Source organism: Erpetoichthys calabaricus, chromosome 9 (assembly GCF_900747795.2).
Source record: "Erpetoichthys calabaricus chromosome 9, fErpCal1.3, whole genome shotgun sequence".
Lineage (NCBI taxonomy): Eukaryota > Metazoa > Chordata > Cladistia > Polypteriformes > Polypteridae > Erpetoichthys > Erpetoichthys calabaricus.
Genome location: NC_041402.2, coordinates 187,339,456 through 187,361,423, shown reverse-complemented (window position 1 = coordinate 187,361,423; position 21,968 = coordinate 187,339,456). Strand labels below are relative to the sequence as shown.

The following is a 21,968-nucleotide window of genomic DNA, read 5'->3' as shown; positions in this document are numbered from 1 at the left end:
TCTGACAAACTGCCAAGCCCCCGCCCAGCATTAGCACTCAATGCTAATACAGACAGCATCCAAACCTCGTCGGCTCTGAGCTACCATTCGGATTATTAACTGTAATTACTTGTATACTCTATTCCCGATGCCTCTACAGGATAATTGGGAGATTTTTGAGAAGGGATAACTTCTCGTCAATAAGCAGCTACTTTATTTAAAAAAAAAAAAGATTGTGACAAATAAGACAAATTCAACAGTGCAACACAAAATAAAAATGTGAGGCTCTGTCACATGTCTGTTCCATAATACATAGCAAATGTAACTGAATTTTGCCGCACTGCCATTTTCTCATACCACTGTCACAAAAACAGAAGTTCGATTTGGGTATAAATAGTTGGAATATGCCGAAGGTAGGCTTGGTGAGGTAAAGACATTGTTGGGAGAGATGGTAATGATGGGTATGAGAAGGCACAAAAGGTAACTTTTTGGTAAACTTACTTATTTCTCTATTTTTGTGAAGAAGAGAATAAGTTAAGGGAAAATGGACTAGAAAATTGTTCTGGATGCTGATATTAATGGTGTCACTTTAGAATCTATCCTTGGTCGGCTTCTCTGTTGAAGATTTTGAAAGCTAAGAAGGAGTATGAATTAATGACAATTTCAATAATGAAATAAATAAATGCTAATGTCGCTATTGCTTTTCAAGAGACATTTGTACCAGGGAAGCAAGCCGTGGGGGAGTAAAGTCCCTCTTGACAATTTTGGACATAAAATAGATATATCTTAAGCATTACTAGTGAGCTCCGGGACCAAACTTTTTCATTGCCCTTCGGCATTCCTTCAGTTCCCCAACTGCATTTTCCCTGTTAGTTGTATTTGTCTGTCATCCTTTGTCAGCTAACACTGTTGCCTGTGTTCTGTATCTTATTATTGAATATTTGGCAGATGTTTTTATCCAAAGTCATTGTTTCCAATAGACAGACTGGGAAATGATGTGTGAGTCACATAGTGACGAGATTGAGGGATTCGGTCACTGCATCACAGACTATATTAATCTGTGTCAACACTGTTGTACCCTCAAAAACAGTGCAAAGCTTTCCAAGCAACCAGCCCTGGATTACTAAAGAGCTAAAAAATCTCATGAATGAGAAGAAGAGAGCATTCAAATCTTCTGACAAAAGAGGCTCTAAAGGGAGTACAGGGAGTGCTGAAGACAAAGATAAGTGAAGGGAAGGAAACTTGCTGAGCTGAAACAGAAAACAAACTCGCTGAAATAAAAAAATAAAAGATGTCTGAAATGTACTGGGCATAACTACTAGTCTCAAGCAATCCAGGGCTCAGGTGCAACAATGGAATGTCAACAAAGGTTTTAATATATTTCTCTTTTTCCACCAACATGTTTTTCCAAAGACCACTTCCCTCCACACCATCTCTAATGCATCAACACCTCCTACCGCTTCAACTAGTGACGAGTCCACTCCTGAACATTATTATGGGCTGTCCATAACTGATGGCCAACTGAGGAGGCTACACACAGGAAAAGCTACGACCAGATGCAGTCAGTCCAAGAGTTCTTAAGGTTAGTGCTGACCAACTAACAAATAAATTACTCAGGGGGGCTGTAAAAAGAGCTGTTGCTGTGGAAAATGTCTTGCATTTTCACCATTTCCAAAGAAGGGAGGCTCCTCTTTGCCTAATGGCTTCAGGCCAGTAGTCATTGTGTCACAAATCATGATGACCTTTGAGAGGCTGGTCCTGGACTTTGAGTCCTCTTATGAAAGACCACTTCGACTGACTGCAATGTTTCGCTTGAACGACGACTGGAGTAGATGATGTATTTATCTATCTGCTCCACAAGACTTATTTCCATCTGGATAGCACTGTAACGATTATGTTTTTTGATTTCTCCAGTGCCTTTAATACCATCCAGCCATGCCTGTTAAGGGGTAAACTCAGAGTGGAAGAGTACAAGATAACAGTAGAATGCTCCACATGGCACAAGGTCATCAATGGAGTCCCTCGGGGATCTGTTCTTGGACCCTTGTTACTTTTTCTGTTTTATATTGACACTGATTCTGCTGTATTTGTAAAATTGTGAAATTTGCAGATGACATTAAAATTAGAGGGATGGCAGACACTGAGGTTGCAGCAAAAAGAATTCAAAAAGACCTTCAGAACTGGGTGAATTCCTGGAACATGCAGTTTAATGTAGAAAAGTGCAGAGTGCTACATGTGGGCAAAAGGAACATCAATTTGACACACACATGTGCATGGGAGGCAGCTAGAGGGCTTAAATAATAATAGTACCACGCCAGACCAGGAGGTGGCAAGCTGCACTAACTTCCTCTCTCTGCCCTCTTCAGACTATCCTTGGGAAATCCCAGTAGGTGCTGGTGCAATTCATGATGTAACTTCCGGTACTGGTGCCATTGATGACACCATTTCCAGTCCCCGGAGACGTCACTTCCAGTACCAGCGCTCCTATGCCACTGTCACAAAAGCAGACCACTGACATCAAAAGGTTTGGGACAGCCACCCGTATATTGTGCCTTGGCTGCAAAAAAGGGTTGAATTGATCGAGATGTTCACAGGTTTGAGTCAAAAACAGAACTGATTTTAGTTTGGTAAAATGGTGGCTTTAAAGGCTGTGACCGGAACTGGAAATGATGTCATCGAGACCGGAAGTGGCACCTCTGGGGACCGGACGTGACGTCATCAATGGCACGGGTACCAGAAGTGACGCCATCAATAGCACCGGCACCTAGTGGGATTTCCCGAGGAAGTTAGTGCAGCTCACCACCCCCTGGTCTGGCGTGGTACTACTATCATTTAAGCCCTCCAGTTGCCTCCCATGCGCACATTTGTGACAAGTTATAAATACAAGTCAGGAGACACTGTTATACAGGAAGCAACCTCTGAAAAGAATTTAAGGGGTTTATGTTGACACATTTTCATTGACTAAGTAATGCAGAGAAGCAATGAAAGAGCAAATAAAATGTTAGGTTATATCATAAAAACTGCTGAATTTAAGTCAAGGGATGTTATGCTCAAACTATATAATGCACTAGTAACACCATATCTGGAGTTCTGTGTGCAGTTCTGGTCAACACGGTAGAAGAAAAACACAGCAGCCCTTGAAGCTGTGCAAAGGAGAGTCAAACAAGTGCATCATGGGAATTAAGGCCGTTTGACTGTGACAGATTCAGAGAATTAGACCTGTTTAGTCTCAAGCTGAGGAAACAGCGTGAGGACCTCATCCAGGTATTTAAAATCCTCAAAGGCAACATTGTTTTGGCTTCAGTGTGACTCACATACTCGAGGACATCACTGGAAATTAAGGGGAAGTATATTTAACTCTGTGAGGGCTGAATATTTTTTCGGCTGCCGGCAGGAATGTGCAGCAGAAGCAGCTGCTGGCAGCTGGTTCTGTCTTCACGCAGGCACCGGCCGGCAAAGCTAAAGGTGGATCTGGCGAAAGATTGAAGCGAATGCACGAAGCAAAATACTCCATGTTTTGTGTATTATAGCTGAATCTAACTCTGACTTATCAGACTCCGATTTTGATACAAGTGATCTGGAGATCAAAAACAAAAGTGATGTCCCAGCATTAGCTGATTGGTGCCCATGTGATCGTAGTGCTGAACGCGTTCATGTGGTGGTCAGTAGCTGTGTGAAGACACTCTTGTCAACATCCACCTCAAAAGCATCAAAACTGAAGCCAGAAAGGACTTCTTTACACAAAGATTAGTGGGACTCTGGAACAAACTACCAAGATATGGAGTTGAAGCAGAAACCTTGACAACCTTTAAGTAAAGTCTGGATGAGATATTGGGACAGCTTAGCTTTTACCTGCATCAAGTGACTCCGTGAGAACCCTAACTACAAAGAGGACTATTTCATTTATGTTAGGTAGAATGCCCAGAGGGGACTGGGTGGTCTCGTGGCCTGGAACTCCTACAGATTTTATTTTTTTTCTCCAGCTTTCTGGAGTTTTTTTTTTTGTTTTTTCTGTCCACCCTGGCCATCGGACCTTACTCCTTTTCTATGTTAAACTAATGTTGCCTTATTTTAATTTTTTATTTTGTCTTTTATTTTTCTTTTCTTCCTTATGTAAAGCACTTTGAGCTACTTTTTGTATGAAAATGTGCTATATAAATAAATGTTGTTGTTGTTGTTGTAAACAAACAGGCTTTATGGATCGAATGCTCTCCTCTCGTTTGTCAAATTTCTTATGTTCTTATAAGCAAATGAATGAGCCACTCCATTATATGAGACTATTGTGTATTAGGAAAAGATAACGGACAGCCTTCATCACCAATATGTGTGGGTGTAGCTTCTCTCTAGTGTGCAATGAGTGAATATTCATGGGCCTGGCTCCCACATACCTTTTACTGCAGCCACAGAAGCTCTCACTTTAGTGGAATAGTTCAGAGATAAAAAAAACAACCCAAAGATCTCCTCTTGAGGAAGTGAACAAATGTGCAGAGACACAGCTTTTCAAAACTGCAACTGCAGGAAGTCTTTATTGAAACATTATGGAGTGTTCATCTGGATCCCCTAATCCACCTGCTGTCGCGTTTGTGAGAGGCTGCACAGGCATGCAGAGAGTTCAAATTACAAATGCATTACAGCTCTAACCCATATCCCCTTAAACACACTCCACCCTCTCCGCCGCCACCACCACCACCAAGCAGCTGGGTCCAATCCTTACCGAGTCCACACTTCCCACAAATAAGAATTTCATTTTGTGATGTCAGCGTCGTCCCAGAGCACACAGTGCATTTTGGCTCCTCCCCAGGAACACCAGCTGTGAAAATGAAATGAGAGACAAAAATCAAAGGCATCAGAACTCGGGTTAGTCAGAGCCTGAAGAATGAGCACTAGCAGAAGCTGTCAAAGAAGTCCAGTCAGAGCGAAACTCATCCTACTTTGAAAATTCAAGATCAGTCAAAGCAAAATCTGCCTAAAATAGGTAGCCATGCACGCACCTTACGATGATGGTGACATTCTAGCTTAAGTCTACATAAACATACAAGTCATACTATAATCACAAAATTCAATGAAATTCAAGTATAATGATTATCTTTAAATAGGAATCTTTGCCCACAATCCCTATTTACCTTGTGTATGCAAATAACGTAAAGTAACTATCCAATCAATGCACGGCAGGCGGAATGTGGAGAGTTGCTTTTGCGCGGCAGGACCACAAATCTTGTAGATGGTGGCGAACAGCAGGGAACGAAGGAAGGATATTTGCCAAGTTTTAATGTGAGGTTATTAGGAGATGATTATTGTTGGAATTAAATCAGCCTTTAGTGATGCGTTCAAGGGTGTGCAGTTCCATTTCCTTTTTCATCATTTACATTTATTTTACCATTGTCTGCATCTTCTACGCTACAGTTTGAGGGTAATCATTATCATTATTGAGTTTCACTAGTATGTGAAGATATACAAAAGGATATAATCAAACCATCGTGTTGAGTTCAAGTGGTAGTAGGTCTGTATCGTTAAAAAAACAAAAAAATGTCAGCTACCCCCCCCCCCCCCCACAATCCCCTCAATTGCGGCACCCTAGAAAACTGCCTAGTCTGAGGAAATGCTCCTGCGACCCTGAAGACGTGCAGGACAGGATGAGTGTGATGGGCTAATGTCCAGTAAATCCAACCCAACACAGCAAGTCAACTCACGCCAGCTTCATAAAAGATAAAAAAATCAAACAAAGACAGGCAGCTCTAATTATACGGGACCAAACAGGTCCAAAATGTCACAGTGATATTCAAACCTATGATCTCTTACCGGTAACATGAAAGCAGGGAACAACAGCTATGAAATATGAATATGAAAAATGAACATGGAAATGAAATGAACATGAACAAATGGTTATAAATATTAAATACGATAATGAAATATGAGTACAGAAACTGTCCTGTGTAGAAAGATATTGAAAAAGAGAATACAATATCAGTTAATAACGCAGCCGACATCAGACATGCAGAAAGGCCCCCCTTTGTTACTGAAGTACCTCACAGTACGGACTATCAAGTTAACCAACACACACACACAAACACATGCACACCATTCTACTGCAGCCTAATGAAACACATTACACCATAAACACAGAGGACATTTCAAAAGGACACCTGTGTTATGGACAACAACAGAGCAAGGTTGCAAACTCAGGAGCCTGAGGTTTTGTAGAAACAGTGCTAAACAAGGTGCCATGTTTTTCCGAAATGTTAAACATTGTGAATTATTTAACAACAACAACAACATTTATTTATATAGCACATTTTCATACAAACAGTGTAGCTCAAAGTGCTTAGACATTTAACCAAGTCAATACCATGTCTCAGTACCCTGACTGAGGTTCAAATTCGTCTTTTATGTCCCTTTTGTTCATTTTCGATTCTTATAAGTCGGGTCTTGAAACCCGAAAAATCGATCATAAAATCAGACCCCGACTTATATGCCCGTTCAAAAATGTGACACTTAATTTTTTTTTTTTAATCTTCTTGCTTCCTCCAATCTCGCACCAGTTTCTCAGACACATTGAATTTTGCTACAGCACTTCAATGACTTTTAATTTAAAACCAGCTTCATATTTCCTTCTGATCGAATGCTCCATCGTAGACAAGGGATGCTCTTATGATAAAGGTGTATGAGGGTGTGAGATACAAAAAACACAAATCAGTGCAAACGTCGCTTCGGAATAGTTCGAGTATCACCATGTGGTCAAGTAAGCACAGTAAATAGAAAATAAAAGCCTGTGTGCTCCATGGTTACTCTCTCGGGTGGGCGTTAGCATATCATAATCTCTTGGACCAATAGCGAGTTTTTTGCATTCGACTTATACGACCAACATTAAAAGATACCGGAAATTATACAGTAAAATCAAGCCCTGACTTTTCCGCAGGAGAATTTAAATGCGAGTATATAGATTATGCAAATGTTACTTTTTTGATCATGTGCATTATTGCTGATTTTGTTTATGTATGTAGGCTGCCCAGGTTATGTTCCATGTGTGGTGTCCCCACGAAGCGAGGTGTGATAACAGGCCAGCAATTTTATTGGGATGGCCTTGCTGGCAACTTTTGTGCTCTTGAGAAGTTCTTAGTGAGACAGAGAATTTTGTGCTAAAAAAATCTTTTTATTTACAAAGACTCTGTGTTCACCCTTATAGCCAGGATTTGATGGTGATTTAGTCCTCTAGTAGCCATTTGTTGGAAATGTTTTTGGACTATGTGCTTTGAAACCATTTAATGCTTGGGATTGCTACTTCAGGACAGTCAGAGGGCTGTTTAATGGCCTCTTTGATTACCACACTCTATATCTTTCTAAAGCATAGTTTCTTAAACGATGGGATGCAATTCAATTTGGGTATTGGGTTGCCTGATTCTCAACCTCGCAGAGTTGAGATTCATAAGGATAAGGGTTTATGTGCGGTTTGCGATAGGCTTGTGGTGTTGAATCTTCAAAGGGGAACCCAGAATGACTGTCGGAGGCAAAGCTCCAAGGGGGTGAGGATGACAGTTGGTGACGAGTCTGGGTCTCAAAAACACAAAGAAGGCAAAATTGGGTCATGAAGAAAAAAAAAAAGTTTAAGAAATACCGTTCAAGAGGAATTAGAATTTAGCTGAGGGAGGGAAGACAGGCAAATGTAATACAGACAGTGAGTGAGCTGTGATTCAAACCCAGGACTCTAACACTTTAAGGAAACTTTGCTTACCACAATGTCACATTTTGAACTTCGGTAAACAAGTGAGCAGGCTGTTGACTTACCGTGCTGTATATCCTTCCAGAGGACCCAGAATTTGGAGTTGTCTTCAAATGTGACAAGGCAGCTTTGCTTAGAAGTGCTCACCTGGCAAAAGAAAATAAAATTTAAACTGACATGACTTGGTAGTATGACAAGAAGGGGCCACCACTGAGCCCCTAAACCCCGAGACACAACCACACAGAACTGTCTGGGGTTTATTTTACAATACCTTCACGGACCTCCAAATTATTTTCCACAACAGTATAAAATATAATATGTTCTCTTGGGGCAGAAACCTTCTGTCCTTTCAAGCAGGCCTAATCCTCCTGGCAAGGAACTGGCACTCATCCTGGCTGGGATGCCAAACCATTCTCATCCTTCCATTACGGTGTCTCGCCCTGACAATAAACCTGCTCCATTCCTGGTCGGGATGCCATTCCATTAAAACTTTGCACTCATATTAGATTTGTCATAAATGAGTAGATTCAGGGCGGCACGGTGGCGCAATTGTAGCATTGCTGCCTTGCAGTAAAGAGACCTGGGTTTGCTTCAAGGGTCCTCCCTGCATGGAGTTTGCATGTTTTCCCCGTGTCTGCATGGGTTTCCTCCGGGTGCACCGGTTTCCTCCCACAGTCCAAAGACATGCAGGTTGGGTGCATTGGCGATTCTAAATTGTCCCTAGTGTGCGGTTGTTGTGGGGGTGCGTGTGTGTGTGTTGGCTGGCCCAGTGCCGTTTCAGCTGTAGAATGGCCAAATGGGGGAGGGCAGCTTGATGGCAGAGGTCTCCAGGACTCTGAACAAATCCAAATCATATTATGTGATACCATCTACTGTTAAATTCTGGTCTGTACTTGTAAAATTTGTATTTTTATACTGTATTGAGGATTTGTTCTGTTCTGTGTATTGTATTGTATTGACCCCCTTCTTTTTTGACACCCACTGCCCGCCCAACCTACTTGGAAAGGGGTCTCTTTTTGAACTGCTTTTCCCAAGGTTTCTTCCATTTATCCCTACAAGGGTTTTTTTGGGAGTTTTTCCTTGTCTTCTTAGAGAGTCAAGGCTGGGGGGATGTCAAGAGGGCAGGGCCTGTTAAAGCTCATTGCGGCACTTCTTGTGTGATTTTGGGCTATACAAAAATTAAATTGTTTTGTATTGTATTGTATTGTGTGCCCTGCGGTGGGCTGGCGCCCTGCCTGGGATTTGTTCCTGCCTTGCACCCTGTGCTGGCTGGGATTGGCTCCGGCAGACCCTCTTGACCCTGTGTTAGGATATAGCGGGTTAGATAATGACTGACTGACTGAGTAGATTCAGGGTGTTAAATTGACTGAACTGGTTTCATTGCTTTAAACTGGGGGAAGATAAAGTGGCATCCCAGTACTGTAAAGCTGTTGACACTCCTGTCCCATGGAAGATCTTTTATTCAAATACATCAAGGATTTGCCAGAGTTCCAAGTCATGAAAACTTGTACACACACAACATTTATATCAGACCAGCCTCAGAAGACGTGTCATTGTTTACAGCAGCTGTGAATATCAAATCTTAAGTCATTCTCTGTATTTTTCAAAACTTAGTAATATGACAATGACATTTTCAGATTGGAAAGGTCACATATTTATGGCAAAAAAAAAAAAAACTGAGGTCAAAATAAAATTTATGAAAAGTCACACTGCTTTAAAAAAAAATGAAATAAAGGCAGCTTCTGATAGAAATGAGTTAATGTAAAGATATCAAGACGAGTTCATTAAAGCTGCAGCCTGGCTGAATGTCAGACTAGTCAGAGGAGCAGAAATCTTCATATCGTAGACTTTATTGCATTGCCTTTGATTTCAGTTTGTCATGAGTGTGCCCTTGAGTCCTACAAATCTAACAGCAGGTCTGTTTACTATTCCTTTTGTTTTGTTTTTTCCCTTTTTTTCTTTTTTTAAGAATAGTTTATTGCAGCTAGGATAAAATGGTAATGCATCCAATCAACGAAAACAACAGCAGAGGAAAATGTGGTTTAATGAAGCACACTGTCACGCTTAGAATACTTCAAAGGGATTCTTCTCTTACAGGGAGCATGGAATATTAACAGGCAAAGAAGAAAGGCTCCCCAGAAGTGTGTCATAAGAGCAGATGATTTAAATAAATAATAAAAAAAAATGCACATGTGCATAATAAAAACACTTATAAGCCTTTTGTAGAAAGCTGAAGGCAAAACGCAAAATTTACTTGCAAAACCCCCCTCATGCCGTCAGTGTTCTATCATCAGTCTCATTGTGTTTCTCTTTAACGTTCCCATTAGGTGATTTTCCACTACGTTGCTGGCTCACACTGAACACACAGCTTCAGGAAGTTTCTTGTTTTCTTATGTCTTTGGAGTGAGACATGTCTAGGGCAAAAACAGGCCCTGAAACGTGCCTTTGGATATGTGCACCATTCCTCTGGGAATCCCACCTACCAAGTAGGAGCTGCTGAAGAACCTGTCAATTGACCATGGAGGGCCACTCAGTTATGGTTCACCTGGTGGCAAAAGCCTGCTGTCTGATGGCATTTGTTACACTGTGCTTTAGAAAAGCTTGACTGAGACTACGTCCACACTACTACATTTTTGTGTGAAACCCCAGATGTTACTCTCCGTTTTCGGCTTTCATCCACAATACTCTGGTGTTTATAAACCCCAAAATTGGAGACTTTTGAAATCCTCTCCAGAGTGAGAAATGTCCAGCTGCAGTCAGATCAGTTTTAGGTCTCGGACAGACCCGAGGACTAAAGACACTATGACGTCCCCCTTCTGGAGCCCCTCTCCTGTTTCACTGGTGAACTGACGCCCCTCATGACAATTTTGATTCCCTTTAGTTCCTGCACTCAAAAGGTGTATTCAGAATTTATGAAACTTCTAAACTATCGAGGCCTTTCAGTTCTGCATCCGAAGCAGTTGTTTTGGTGTCATATATTAGTAACAAATTAAACAAAAAATCTTAACATTTTATATTTTACTAGGGTGGTGTGTGATGTGAGATTTTACATATAACTTGATGAATATTTTGTACTGTATATCTTTATTTGTAATTTAGACAAAGCAGTGTAATTTAGTGTTTATCCCCCCTTTAGGAATGGGTCTGTTTGAATTTTACGACAGGATTTGGGGGATGTGTGTTTTAAACCAGTTTGGCAAGTGTTTCTTTGCTAAAGTCATTTCTACCCCCGCAAATGGGCTAAGGTGTACTTTAACATATTGTTTGGGGGCAGGTGTTAAGATGTTCTATTCCCCCCACTGGTATGAAGTATGGCTGTTTGGAAATGGCTTGGTTCAGAGGCCTTTAAGTACCATGATGTCTTATTGGCTCTCGGGATTGGACAGAACATCTATAAATTTATGTGTTTAACCTCAGTATCTCTCTCTTACCAACCAACATATGATGAAGAAGCATCTCTCTTGCTAACCTGAAGAGAAGACAATGAACAGCACAGCTCAGCAGCCATTTTGAACAGACATGTGGCTGAAAGCTGAGCATCAATGATGCCTTAACTAGAGACATTTAAGTAACCAGAAGTCTGTGTGCCACCTAAACTACATATCATCATTTAATCAGGTTGTATGGTTGCCAATATTCAAATATACTTTGCATTTTGTTATTATTTATGAATATTATCAATAATACTAATACATTGTTTAAACTGTAACTTAATTTCTGCTTGTCTTTTACTACATCTAATTGCCTAAGATTATAGATATAGAAGGGAAGGTGGGGATAAGTTATATACAATAATACCTTATAAACAGTGGTAAGTCTGTGAGATTAGGCATTCTAAGGCTATATATTAATAATACAATAGGGGAAAGTAGAGCAATATATATTACTCTACCAAGACAAAACAGGTGGCCAAACCCCCTGGAGCCTTTGGCGCCCAACCCCCAGTTGCAGCTTGGTAGGCCTCCCCACTTGCAGTCAAAATCACGAAATTCTATAAATATGTAAAAGAAAAATTAATTATTATTTAATCATGAAATGAGAATAAAATATTTACTCTCTTACCGATTGGAGTATTGAAATTAAAAACCACGACTTTCTTGATATTAAAAATGTAGAGAAAGGCCAAGCAAAATGACACCTTTTATTGGCTAACTGAAAAGATTACAATATGCAAGCTTTCGAGGCAACTCAGGCCCCTTCTTCAGCATCTTGCCTGAAGAAGGGGCCTGAGTTGCCTCGAAAGCTTGCATATTGTAATCTTTTTAGTTAGCCAATAAAAGGTGTCATTTTGCTTGGCTTTTCTCTACATTCATAATGGCTAACACGGTACAACACCCTAGTACTATTGATATTAAAAATCACAACTTTCTTGATATTTTAGTTTATAATTTATAATTGGAATAAGAATATGAAAATCTAACAACACCACATTAAAGTTCAATAAATTCTGAAAAGAATGATACCAAACACATATATATGTAGGTTTTAAAATAAGCCAGATTTAAAGCGTGACAAAAAACGTAACATAAAATCGTTACACAAAATTGTTGCACTTTTAGGCTTAGGATTTTATATACAGAGAGTATATAGTATACATTTTAGATCTGTGTTTGCCATGTCTCATTCATGAGACTGCACTTTATAATATGCTAGTTATATGCTGCACTCAACGGTGTAGTGGCTCGGTGGCTAAGGATCTACACAGGTAATCAGAAGGTTGGCCACATATAAAAATGGGAAATGCTAAGCAGGAAGTATATGCTGCACTCAGCTCCGATTAACACAACATACAGTGCATCCGGAAAGTATTCACAGCACATCACTTTTTCCACATTTTGTTATGTTACAGCCTTATTCCAAAATGGATTAAATTCATTTTTTGCATCAGAATTCTACACACAACACCCCATAATGACAACGTGAAAAAAGTTTACTTGAGATTTTTGCAAATTTATTAAAAATAAAAAAACTGAGAAAGCACATGTACATAAGTATTCACAGCCTTTGCCATGAAGCTCAAAATTGAGCTCAGGTGCATCCTGTTTCCCCTGATCATCCTTGAGATGTTTCTGCAGCTTCATTGGAATCCACCTGTGGTAAATTCAGTTGACTGGACATGATTTGGAAAGGCACACACCTGTCTATAGAAGGTCCCACAGTTAACAGTTCATGTCAGAGCACAAACCAAGCATGAAGTCAAAGGAATTGTCTGTAGACCTCTGAGACAGGATTGTCTCGAAGGCACAAATCTGGGGAAGGTTACAGAAAAATTTCTGCTGCTTTGAAGGTCCCAATGAGCGCAGTGGCCTCCATCATCCATAAGTGGAAGAAGTTCGAAACCACCAGGACTCTTCCTAGAGCTGGCTGGCCATCTAAACTGAGCGATCGGGGGAGAAGGGCCTTAGTCAGGGAGGTGACCAAGAACCCAATGGTCACTCTGTCAGAGCTCCAGAGGTCCTCTGTGGAGAGTCCCTTCCTTTCAAAGATCCCAGAGCACAGTGGGAAATGGATCTCTTACTCAATATTTCAGAAACAGAGTGGAAGGCACAGAATTCACTCGAGATCCACATGCGCAAAGCATTGAAATATTCAACATAAAATCTTTTATCAAGCACATCTGTCTCGTTTTAAAAATTGTCCAAGATGTTTCCTGGGCGAGATTCAACCTGAGAACGTTGCAATCAAGCCCCTGCTTTACTGGGCCACATGTTTTGGTCAAATACCAAATTAACATCATTCTGGACGAAAATTTTTAAATGCCTATCAGGCAGCCTTGGTGTCACAATCTCTCCTAATCCATTAACAGCAGTGTTTGGTGGGCTCACCGAGGGGCTTAAAGTGGAGAAGGCCAAACAAACTGTAATTGCCTTTACTTCATTACTAACACGTAGATGTATCTTGGTCAACTGGAAGAAATCCTAACTCTCCTAAGTCAGTGGGTAACTGATGTTATACACTATTTGAAATTGGAGAAAATCAAATTCTCACTTAGAGGATCTGTGCAAATTTTTTTTAAAACCAGGCAGGACTTAATCAATAACATTTCAGAATAAGTAGTTTTATTGGGGGAAAACACTCCTTTCTCTCTTTACTACTCTTAACAGTTTTGCTCTGGTTGTTGGCCTTCTTCTCTTTCTCGTGGGTGGGAGCTGATTTGATTTTAGCTTTGTTAAGTTTGACTTGACTGTATGGAATGTTATATGCTTTTAATAAATGCTATAAGAAAAGAAAAAAAGGCCTACATTGGACTTTACTGTCTTTGAAGACAGAGCGAACTATTCTGGGACTCCTAGTGGTCCAGTGAAGGAGAAGTAGTTGGTTATGGCAGGAAATGTAGGGAGGCTATTTTTGAGTCTGGTCTTACAGATACTACTCCTTTTTTCGTAAGGGTAGCTTTAATAGGGGATTTTGTGGGCTGGTTGGTCTTCCTCTTTTTGACACTCTAACCACAAGATATTTTATTCATGGGTATGCCGGGTGCGTCTGGAGGTCACACTTTAAGGGCTTGTAATTACATGGTTGTAATGATATAGGAGTCAACAGAGAACTCCCATTTACATTTGGCTACCTGATTTGATTTGTATTGCAAGTATAAAAGGCAGTGTGGAGTAGTGGTTAGGCTTTGGCCTTCAACCCCTGAGGGTGTGGGTTCAAATCCTGCTGCGGATACAGTGTGACCCTGAGCAAGTCACTTTACCTACCTGTGCTCCAATTGGGAAAACAAAAAAAAAAAAGAAAATGGAACCAATTGTATCTCAAGTCTCCAGTGTTGTGCAAGTTCACACCTCACAAGAACTCGCTCAAAGTTCAGTTCACACAGATTAAAATGAATACATTCACGTTCATAGTTCACCATTTCAATTTTGAACTCGTTCATGTTCAGTTCATGTAGCATTTTTTAAGGAGTGAGAATAAATGACGTGAGTTTACTTTTTTCAGTTTTGCATGCTTTATAGGTTATTACAGTAAACTTCTTGAATAAAATAAAAAAAATCTTCATAATTATTGTATTTAAATACACTTTATTGAATTATACCCAGCAACAAACACGTACAACCATATATGCTAACATCCTCCCGGTCAAAAAAGACATTAAATAGATGCATAGTATACATATAAATTACAGCTCTATTTCCACCTGTGTGACACAAATGGTGACTGCTGAACCAGGGTGTGGGTGAACTAACTTATTACGCTGCCGGTCAAAATTTGCGTCACTTATCGCATGTCCAACGGGAAAAAATATAAAGTGGCCTCGCAAAGTCCAATGTTTTCCTAAAAGCGAAAGCGGAGCTCCACTGCATGCTTGTGTCAGCAGGGGGTACAGATTAAGCACAAGCAGGCAGACACAGACGGCACCTATTTGATTTGACGTTATTTTTTCCCAGAATACAAATAAATGGCAAAACATTTGTACGAAATAAATATTCGTAAAAATCCACTATTTGTGTTTATCCGAGTAGCATATTCAGATTTGGCTACACCCCTGCATTACAGGGCAAGGCAAAACGTTTAATCTGGACCTAAACCAGATCCAGAATGTCACCTAACACTGAACAAGCTCATGTTCAATTTCTTCACAGGCAAATACGTTACGTTAAGTTCACCGTTCTTAGAAAAATGAGCTTGTTCAATGAACGCTTTTTTGAACTACTGTATATACTTGCATTTAAGTTCTCCCACGGATAAGTGAGGGCTTGATTTTACTGTATAATTTCTGGTATTTTATAATGTTGGTCGTATAAGTCAAATGTGGAAAACGCATGCTATCGGTCCAAGAGATTATGATATGCTGACGCCCACCTGAGAGAGTCACCACGGAGCACACGGTCTTTTATTTTTCTATGTATTGTGCCTACGTGACCACACAGTAATACCTGAACTATTCCGAAGCGACGTTTGCATTGTTTTGTGTTTCTTTGTATCTCACACCCTCATAAAACTTTACCATAAGAGCATCCCTTATCTACGATGGAGCATTCGATCAGAAGAAAATATGAAGCTGCTTTTAAACTAAAAGTCGTTGAAGTGGCAAAAGAAATTGATAACTGCGTTACTGCAACAAAATTCGATGTGTCTGAGAAACTGATGTGAGATTGGAGGAAGCAAGAAGATGTAAAAAAAAAAAAAAAGTGTCGTATTTTTGAACGGGCGTATAAGTCGGGGTCTGATTTTTTGGCTTTTAAGACTCGACTTATACGTGAGTATATATGGTAGTTCATGCACAACACTGCAAGTCGCCTTGGGTTAAGGCATTAGCCAAATAGGTAAATGTAAACCTTTAAGCACTGTGATTTGATGTTACAATTTGTATTTAGCTTTTGCTGAAAACAAGCGAATCTTGTTTAACACCATGCTGATTACAGATGCAGTGTGATGCTAACAATTTTGACATGTTTTCTCTGGAGTAATCTATCCATGATGGAGAAAAAGACTTACATCAAATATTCCATCTATCAAAGGTAAAGTACTTCATTAAATTCTCCTTCTGAAAAAGAACTTAGCAGCATACACAATACGCAAACTTGTGTAATACATAGCCAGAAAAGGAACCGTAGCCTGTCAGAATCACTGGAGATGTGCAATATGTCTACCTTAAACATGGGGATGTGTATGCTGTGCGAAACCAGCAAAGAATTTAAAAATCGTAATGAGCTTAAAATACATACATTTGGTTGCTGGATATCATGGCTGGCCTATACACTGGTACTGTGAGTGCTGTGCAGAGTGGAGGCTGGACCTCTGCGTTTTTCCCCAGTTGATTCTGGTGTTCGTCAGCGGTGTGTTCTGCTCCTACTCTGTTCAATGCTTGTATAGACTGGGTGTTGGGCAAGGTCATGGGGTCCAGTGGCTGTGGGGCATCTGTTGGTGAAGAAAGGTTCACGGATTTTGACTTTGTTGACGATGCTGTGATCTTCGCGGAGTCAATGGATGCTCTGATCGAGGCAATTGAGAGACTGAGTCTGAGTGTCTGGGTTTGCGAGTGTCCTGATAAAAACCAAGATCCAGGCCTTTAATGACCTCTTGGGCACGGCCATCAGCAGTGTGTCTATCTGCGGAGAGAGTGTTGACCTCGTCGAGAGGTTTACATTGGCAGTGACATTCATGTCTCTGGTGACTCTTCCTATGAACTCAGTAGACGGATTGGGAGAGCATGGGGAGTCATGAGGTCGCTGGAAAGGGGTGTGTGGCGCTCCTGATATCTATACAAAAGGACGAAGGTCCAAGTCTTTAGAGTCCTGGTGATTCCTGTCTTGCTATATGGTTGTGAGACATGGACGCTATCCAGTGACCTGAGACGAAGACTGGACTCCTTTGGTACTGTGTCTCTCTGGAAAGTCCTTGGGTACTGTTGGTTTGACTTGTGTCGAATGAGCGGTTGCTTATGGATTCCCGAATGAGGCACATGACCTGCATTGTGATGGAGCATCAATTACGACACTATGGCCATGTGGTGCGTTTCCCCGAGGGTGATCCAGTTCGTAAAGATCCTCATTGTTGGAGACTCGAGTGGCTGGACCAGGCCAAGGGGTCACCCACATAACACCTGGCTGTGGAAGATAGAGGGTCATTTCCGGAGGGTGGGACTGGACCACGTGTCTGCCTGGGGGGTTGCCAACCGGGATCCTGAGCTGTTTCATCGTGTAGTGGGTGCGGCAACGCACTGTACCAGTGCATGCTCCCCAACTTGACTTGACTTGTCTCGATCCACTGGACTAATTCCCTTCAGAATTTTAAACTCTTCAATCATGTCATCTCTTAATCTTCTTTTGCTTAAACTGAATAGACTCAGCTCTTTTAATCTTTCTTCATAATTCAATGGAAGTAGAATAATGGAAGTGATGTTGGTGTTCAGTGCTCCCGAATGCCATTTTGTTTTAATTAGGTTTCTTTGCGTGATCTTATTATTAGATTTCATTTGAGCCCATTTACCAATCTTTTGTAGATTGCATGTGAAAAACATATTTTCAAACTTAATAATGGTAAGTTTCAAAATATAACATTTCCTGATGGAAATATTGTGTGTTAAATTGGGAAACAAATAAACCAGAAATACACGTCAGATCATCTCAGCACGATGCCACTCTTCAAACCAGACTGTAGGTATGACATACTGAGAAGTATATTCAATAACTACATCTTACTCCCAGTCTATTGACCAATTGTGGGTATTTTTGGGTCCCTCCCTTGCAGACATGTTCAAGTGGAGTTCTCAGTTGAATCTGTATTTGAAATGAAAAGATGAGGCCGGAACCTGGAGACAAACTTGCACCAATATATCTTCCTTCTCACTGTGGCACAGACAAGACCATTACAGTAGCCAATAGCCAATGTCAGCATATGTACATTCCTCGAAAATATCACGTGAATTATTTATTAATAGCCATGCTATCTATCGAATACAAGTAACAGAATAACTTTTTCCCTATCTGCACTTTCAGTTACTTTCCTCGCTATTCACGTGTGTGTAAATGTCTCTTTACCGGTGCTCCCTCACTTGAGTGTGTTCCTGTAAATCCTGCTTCTCAGACTCTAACATTATTTTCGAGGCACCTTTCTCACAACCTGTCCACCTTTTATACTTGCCATCTTGGAAGGTGACTCTCCATATAACCCCCATGTTGTTTCTCCTCCTTGTGTGTCTCACACTTCCACTTTTGTTGCATCACCAAAACTACTGATCAATCACACCACAGTCAAACTGACCAATCAGATTGCTCTGAGGGGCTGGACTCACAGACCTTATTGTTTTATTATATAGTAGATGTAGTATACCTTTGTACTTGTATAGGGGGGTTTTTTGAGGTTGAGGGATGACAAATTAGATTGCTAAGAGAGACTGGAAACAGGGACTTTAATGTTTTAGTATATACTAGCCGTTCCCCATGGCTCTGCCCGCGTAGTAGTGAAACAGGACAAGCTTTTAAAACTAACAAACAAACAGGTATCGCTACCTAAGTCAGACTGATTCGAACGGAGGCTGGCGTGTGAGTGAGGAGGGCCCCGTCCAGTCCCCACGCTTCCCACTGCCCTTGGCCCGCAGCTTCTGTTTCTTGGATTAGCACAAATAAATCGCTCCTGCAAGTGAACTATGATACTTAGCACAAAGAGAGTCACAAAATCAACCAGAATGTTCAAGCAAAGTATAGAGAAAAAACTCGATCTAAATCCGTTAAGTAGTTCACTCATTAAATGCGGACAGACATACAGATGTTGGATTTTATATTATTATATACAGTACTGTGCAAAAGTTTTAGGCAGGTGTGAAAAAATGCTGTAAACAAAGAATGCTTTCCAAAATGGAAGTGTTAATCATTTATTTTCATCAATCAACAAAATGCAGTGAATGAACAAAAGAGAAATCTAAATCAAATCAATATTTGGTGTGACCACCCTTTGCCTTCAAAACAGCATCAATTCTTCTAGGTACACTTGCACACAGTTTTTGAAGGAACTCGGCTGGTAGGTTGTTCCAAACATCTTGGAGAACTAACCCCAGATCTTCTGTGGATGTCGGCTTCCTCACATCCTTCTGTCTCTTCATGTAATCTAAGAACACACTCGATAATATTGAGATCAGGGCTCTGTGGGGGCCATACCATCACTTCCAGGACTTCTTGTTCTTCTTTACGCTGAAGATAGTTCTTAATGACTTTGGCTGTATGTTTGGGGTCGTTGTCCTTCTGCAGAATAAATTTGGGGCCAATCAGACGCCTCCCTGATGGTATTGCATGATGGAGAAATATCTGCCTGTATTTCTCAGCATTGAGAACACTATTAATCCTGACCAAATCTCCAAATTCATTTGCAGAAATGCAGCCCCAAACGTTCAAGGAACCTCCACCATGCTTCACTGTTGCCTGCAGACACTCATTATTGTACCGCTCTCCAGCCCTTTGACGAACAAACTGCTTTCTGCTACAGCCAAATATTTCAAATTTTGACTCATCAGTCCAGAGCACCTGCTGCCATTTTTCTGCACCTCAGTTCCTATGTTTTTGTGCATACTTGAGTCGCTTGGCCTTGTTTCCACGTCGGAGGTATGGCTTTTTGGCTGCAACTCTTCCATGAAGACCACTTCTGGCCAGACTTCTTCGGACAGTAGATGGGTGTACCTGGGTTCCACTGGTTTCTGCCAGTTCTGAGCTGATGGCACTGCTGGACATCTTCTGATTTCGAAGGGTAATAAGCTTGATGTGTCTTTCATCTGCTGCACTAAGTTTCCTTGGCCGACCACTGCGTCTACGATCCTCAACGTTGCCCGTTTCTTTGTGCTTCTTCAAAAGAGCTTGAACAGCACATCTTGAAACCCCAGTCTGCTTTGAAATCTTTGTCTGGGAGAGACCTTGCTGATGCAGTAGAACTACCTTGTGTCTTGTTGCTGTGCTCAATCTTGCCATGACATGAAACTGTCTTCCACAACCTCACCTTGGTAGCAGAGTTTGGCTGTTCCTCACCCAGTTTGAAGCCTCCTACACAGCTGTTTCTGGTTCAGTTAATGACTGTGCTTCAACCTACGTGTGACATTGATGATCATTAGCACCTGTTTGGTAGAATTGGTTGATCAGACACCTGACTAGAATCCTACAAAATCCCTGACTTTGTGCAAGTGGACCTATAAGAATTGATGCTGGTTTGAAGGCAAAAGGTAGGAACACCAAATATTGATTTGATTTAGATTTTTCTTTTGTTCGCTCACTTTGCATTTTGTAAATTAATAACAATCATTATTTATATTTCTGAAAGCATTCTTTGTTTACAGCATTGTTTCACACTTGCCTAAAACTTTTGCACAGTATTGTATATTATATATATACATATACACACACACAGAGAGAGAGAGAGAGAGAGAGAGAGAGAGAGAGAGAGAGAGAGAGAGAGAGAGAGAGATTGATTAGATAGCCATGGTGGCTCTCTGCCTAAATGATCTGGACTGGTAACTCTAAGGCTGCCGGTTTCAAATCCTGGTAGTGACAGAAGGAATGCTACACCATTGGGCCCTTGAGCAAAGCCCTTAACCTGCGATTGCTCCAGGGGGGCTGTACAAATGACTTGACCCTGTGCTCTGACCCCAAATAAACTCTCTGGAGAGTAAGTTGGGGTATGAGAAAAAAAGATTCCTAATACCAGAAATTTTAAATGGCGAATAAAAAAAAATGCATTATGGATATTGACTGATATGATGGTGATAATAATTTAATAATGCAATTCAGTTGGACAAATTACATACACTGTCCTAGTAGTAGGGTGCTGTACTACTGTATATTAGCTATTACAGATGCAATGATACGTCAAGCAAATTGCCACCTAGTATTGGCTAACTGAACAGATTATAGTATGTAAGCTTTTGAGGCAGCTCAGGCCCCTTCTACGGACAACCTACCAGAAGAAGGGGCTTGAGGTGCCTTGAAAGCTTTCATATTGTAATCTTTTCAGTTAGCCAATAAAAGGTGTCACTTCTCTTTGCATCTATACTGTCCTAATAATACAGATTTCCTGTGTCCATTTTCCAGGTCTTTCCTTAATTTCAACAAAATGTATGTTTTAAAAAATTGTGTTGATTTTTGATCAACATACCAATTTATGAATTGCTGTCTTCATGAACTGGAAATTAATTGATTTTTTTTCCACCCTTAGTACCGAGAAAGGAGGGGGCAGTGTGATTGAGCTTTTCCTGAGTAAGTGAATTACAGTTAGCTGCTAACCAAAGATCAGAAATGAATGAGGTTGGGGGGATAACATCATCCAGAGTGCAGGCACGTAACATTTAGGTGCCCAGACTGGATATTGCTCAAGCCTTGGCTTCACCTCAATATCCTGGGGAGCTGGCAAAAATGAAATCATGACGCTATCGTATGCCCACTCTAAAACTGACTAAGCTTAATTCTAAGTGGGTAAAAATAATTCACGCCTGGAATTAACAGCAATAAATAACACAACAACAGCGCAGCTCCAGGACCCCAAAACACTACAGGGAATGTATCATCAAGTCTACAAAACGCACAAAGGCAGAATTGGCAAACTCCCCCAAGCCCTCCTATAAATATATGAACAATCATGGGATGGATAATAAACAGGAAGAATCTGAGTCTCCAAGAATGAAAATCCACCACCTGGCAAACACATTGTCATGATGTTCTTTGGTTTCCGCATAAAGGCAAAAAGTTTTTCCTTTCCTAAAAAATCACATTTCACAACTTTAATAAGATAATGAAATGTGTACGTTTTCAACAAGAATCATCTGTGTGATGTCAAGTCTGAAGCCCAGGCG

General features: G+C 40.7%; 1 protein-coding gene across 2 annotated transcripts in view; it reads right to left on the bottom strand.

The window, feature by feature from the left end:
* Window positions 1–21,968, bottom strand: part of phf19 (PHD finger protein 19) — a 127,915-nt gene that overhangs the window by 85,223 nt on the left and 20,724 nt on the right. For both annotated transcript variants that reach the window (XM_028808634.2, XM_028808635.2), the window contains exons 2-3: window positions 7,762–7,843; window positions 4,694–4,789 (exon numbers count right to left, since the gene is read on the bottom strand). In XM_028808634.2, coding sequence (XP_028664467.2) covers window positions 4,694–4,789; window positions 7,762–7,843 — 178 coding nt within the window. The remainder of the gene's footprint in view (window positions 1–4,693; window positions 4,790–7,761; window positions 7,844–21,968) is intronic.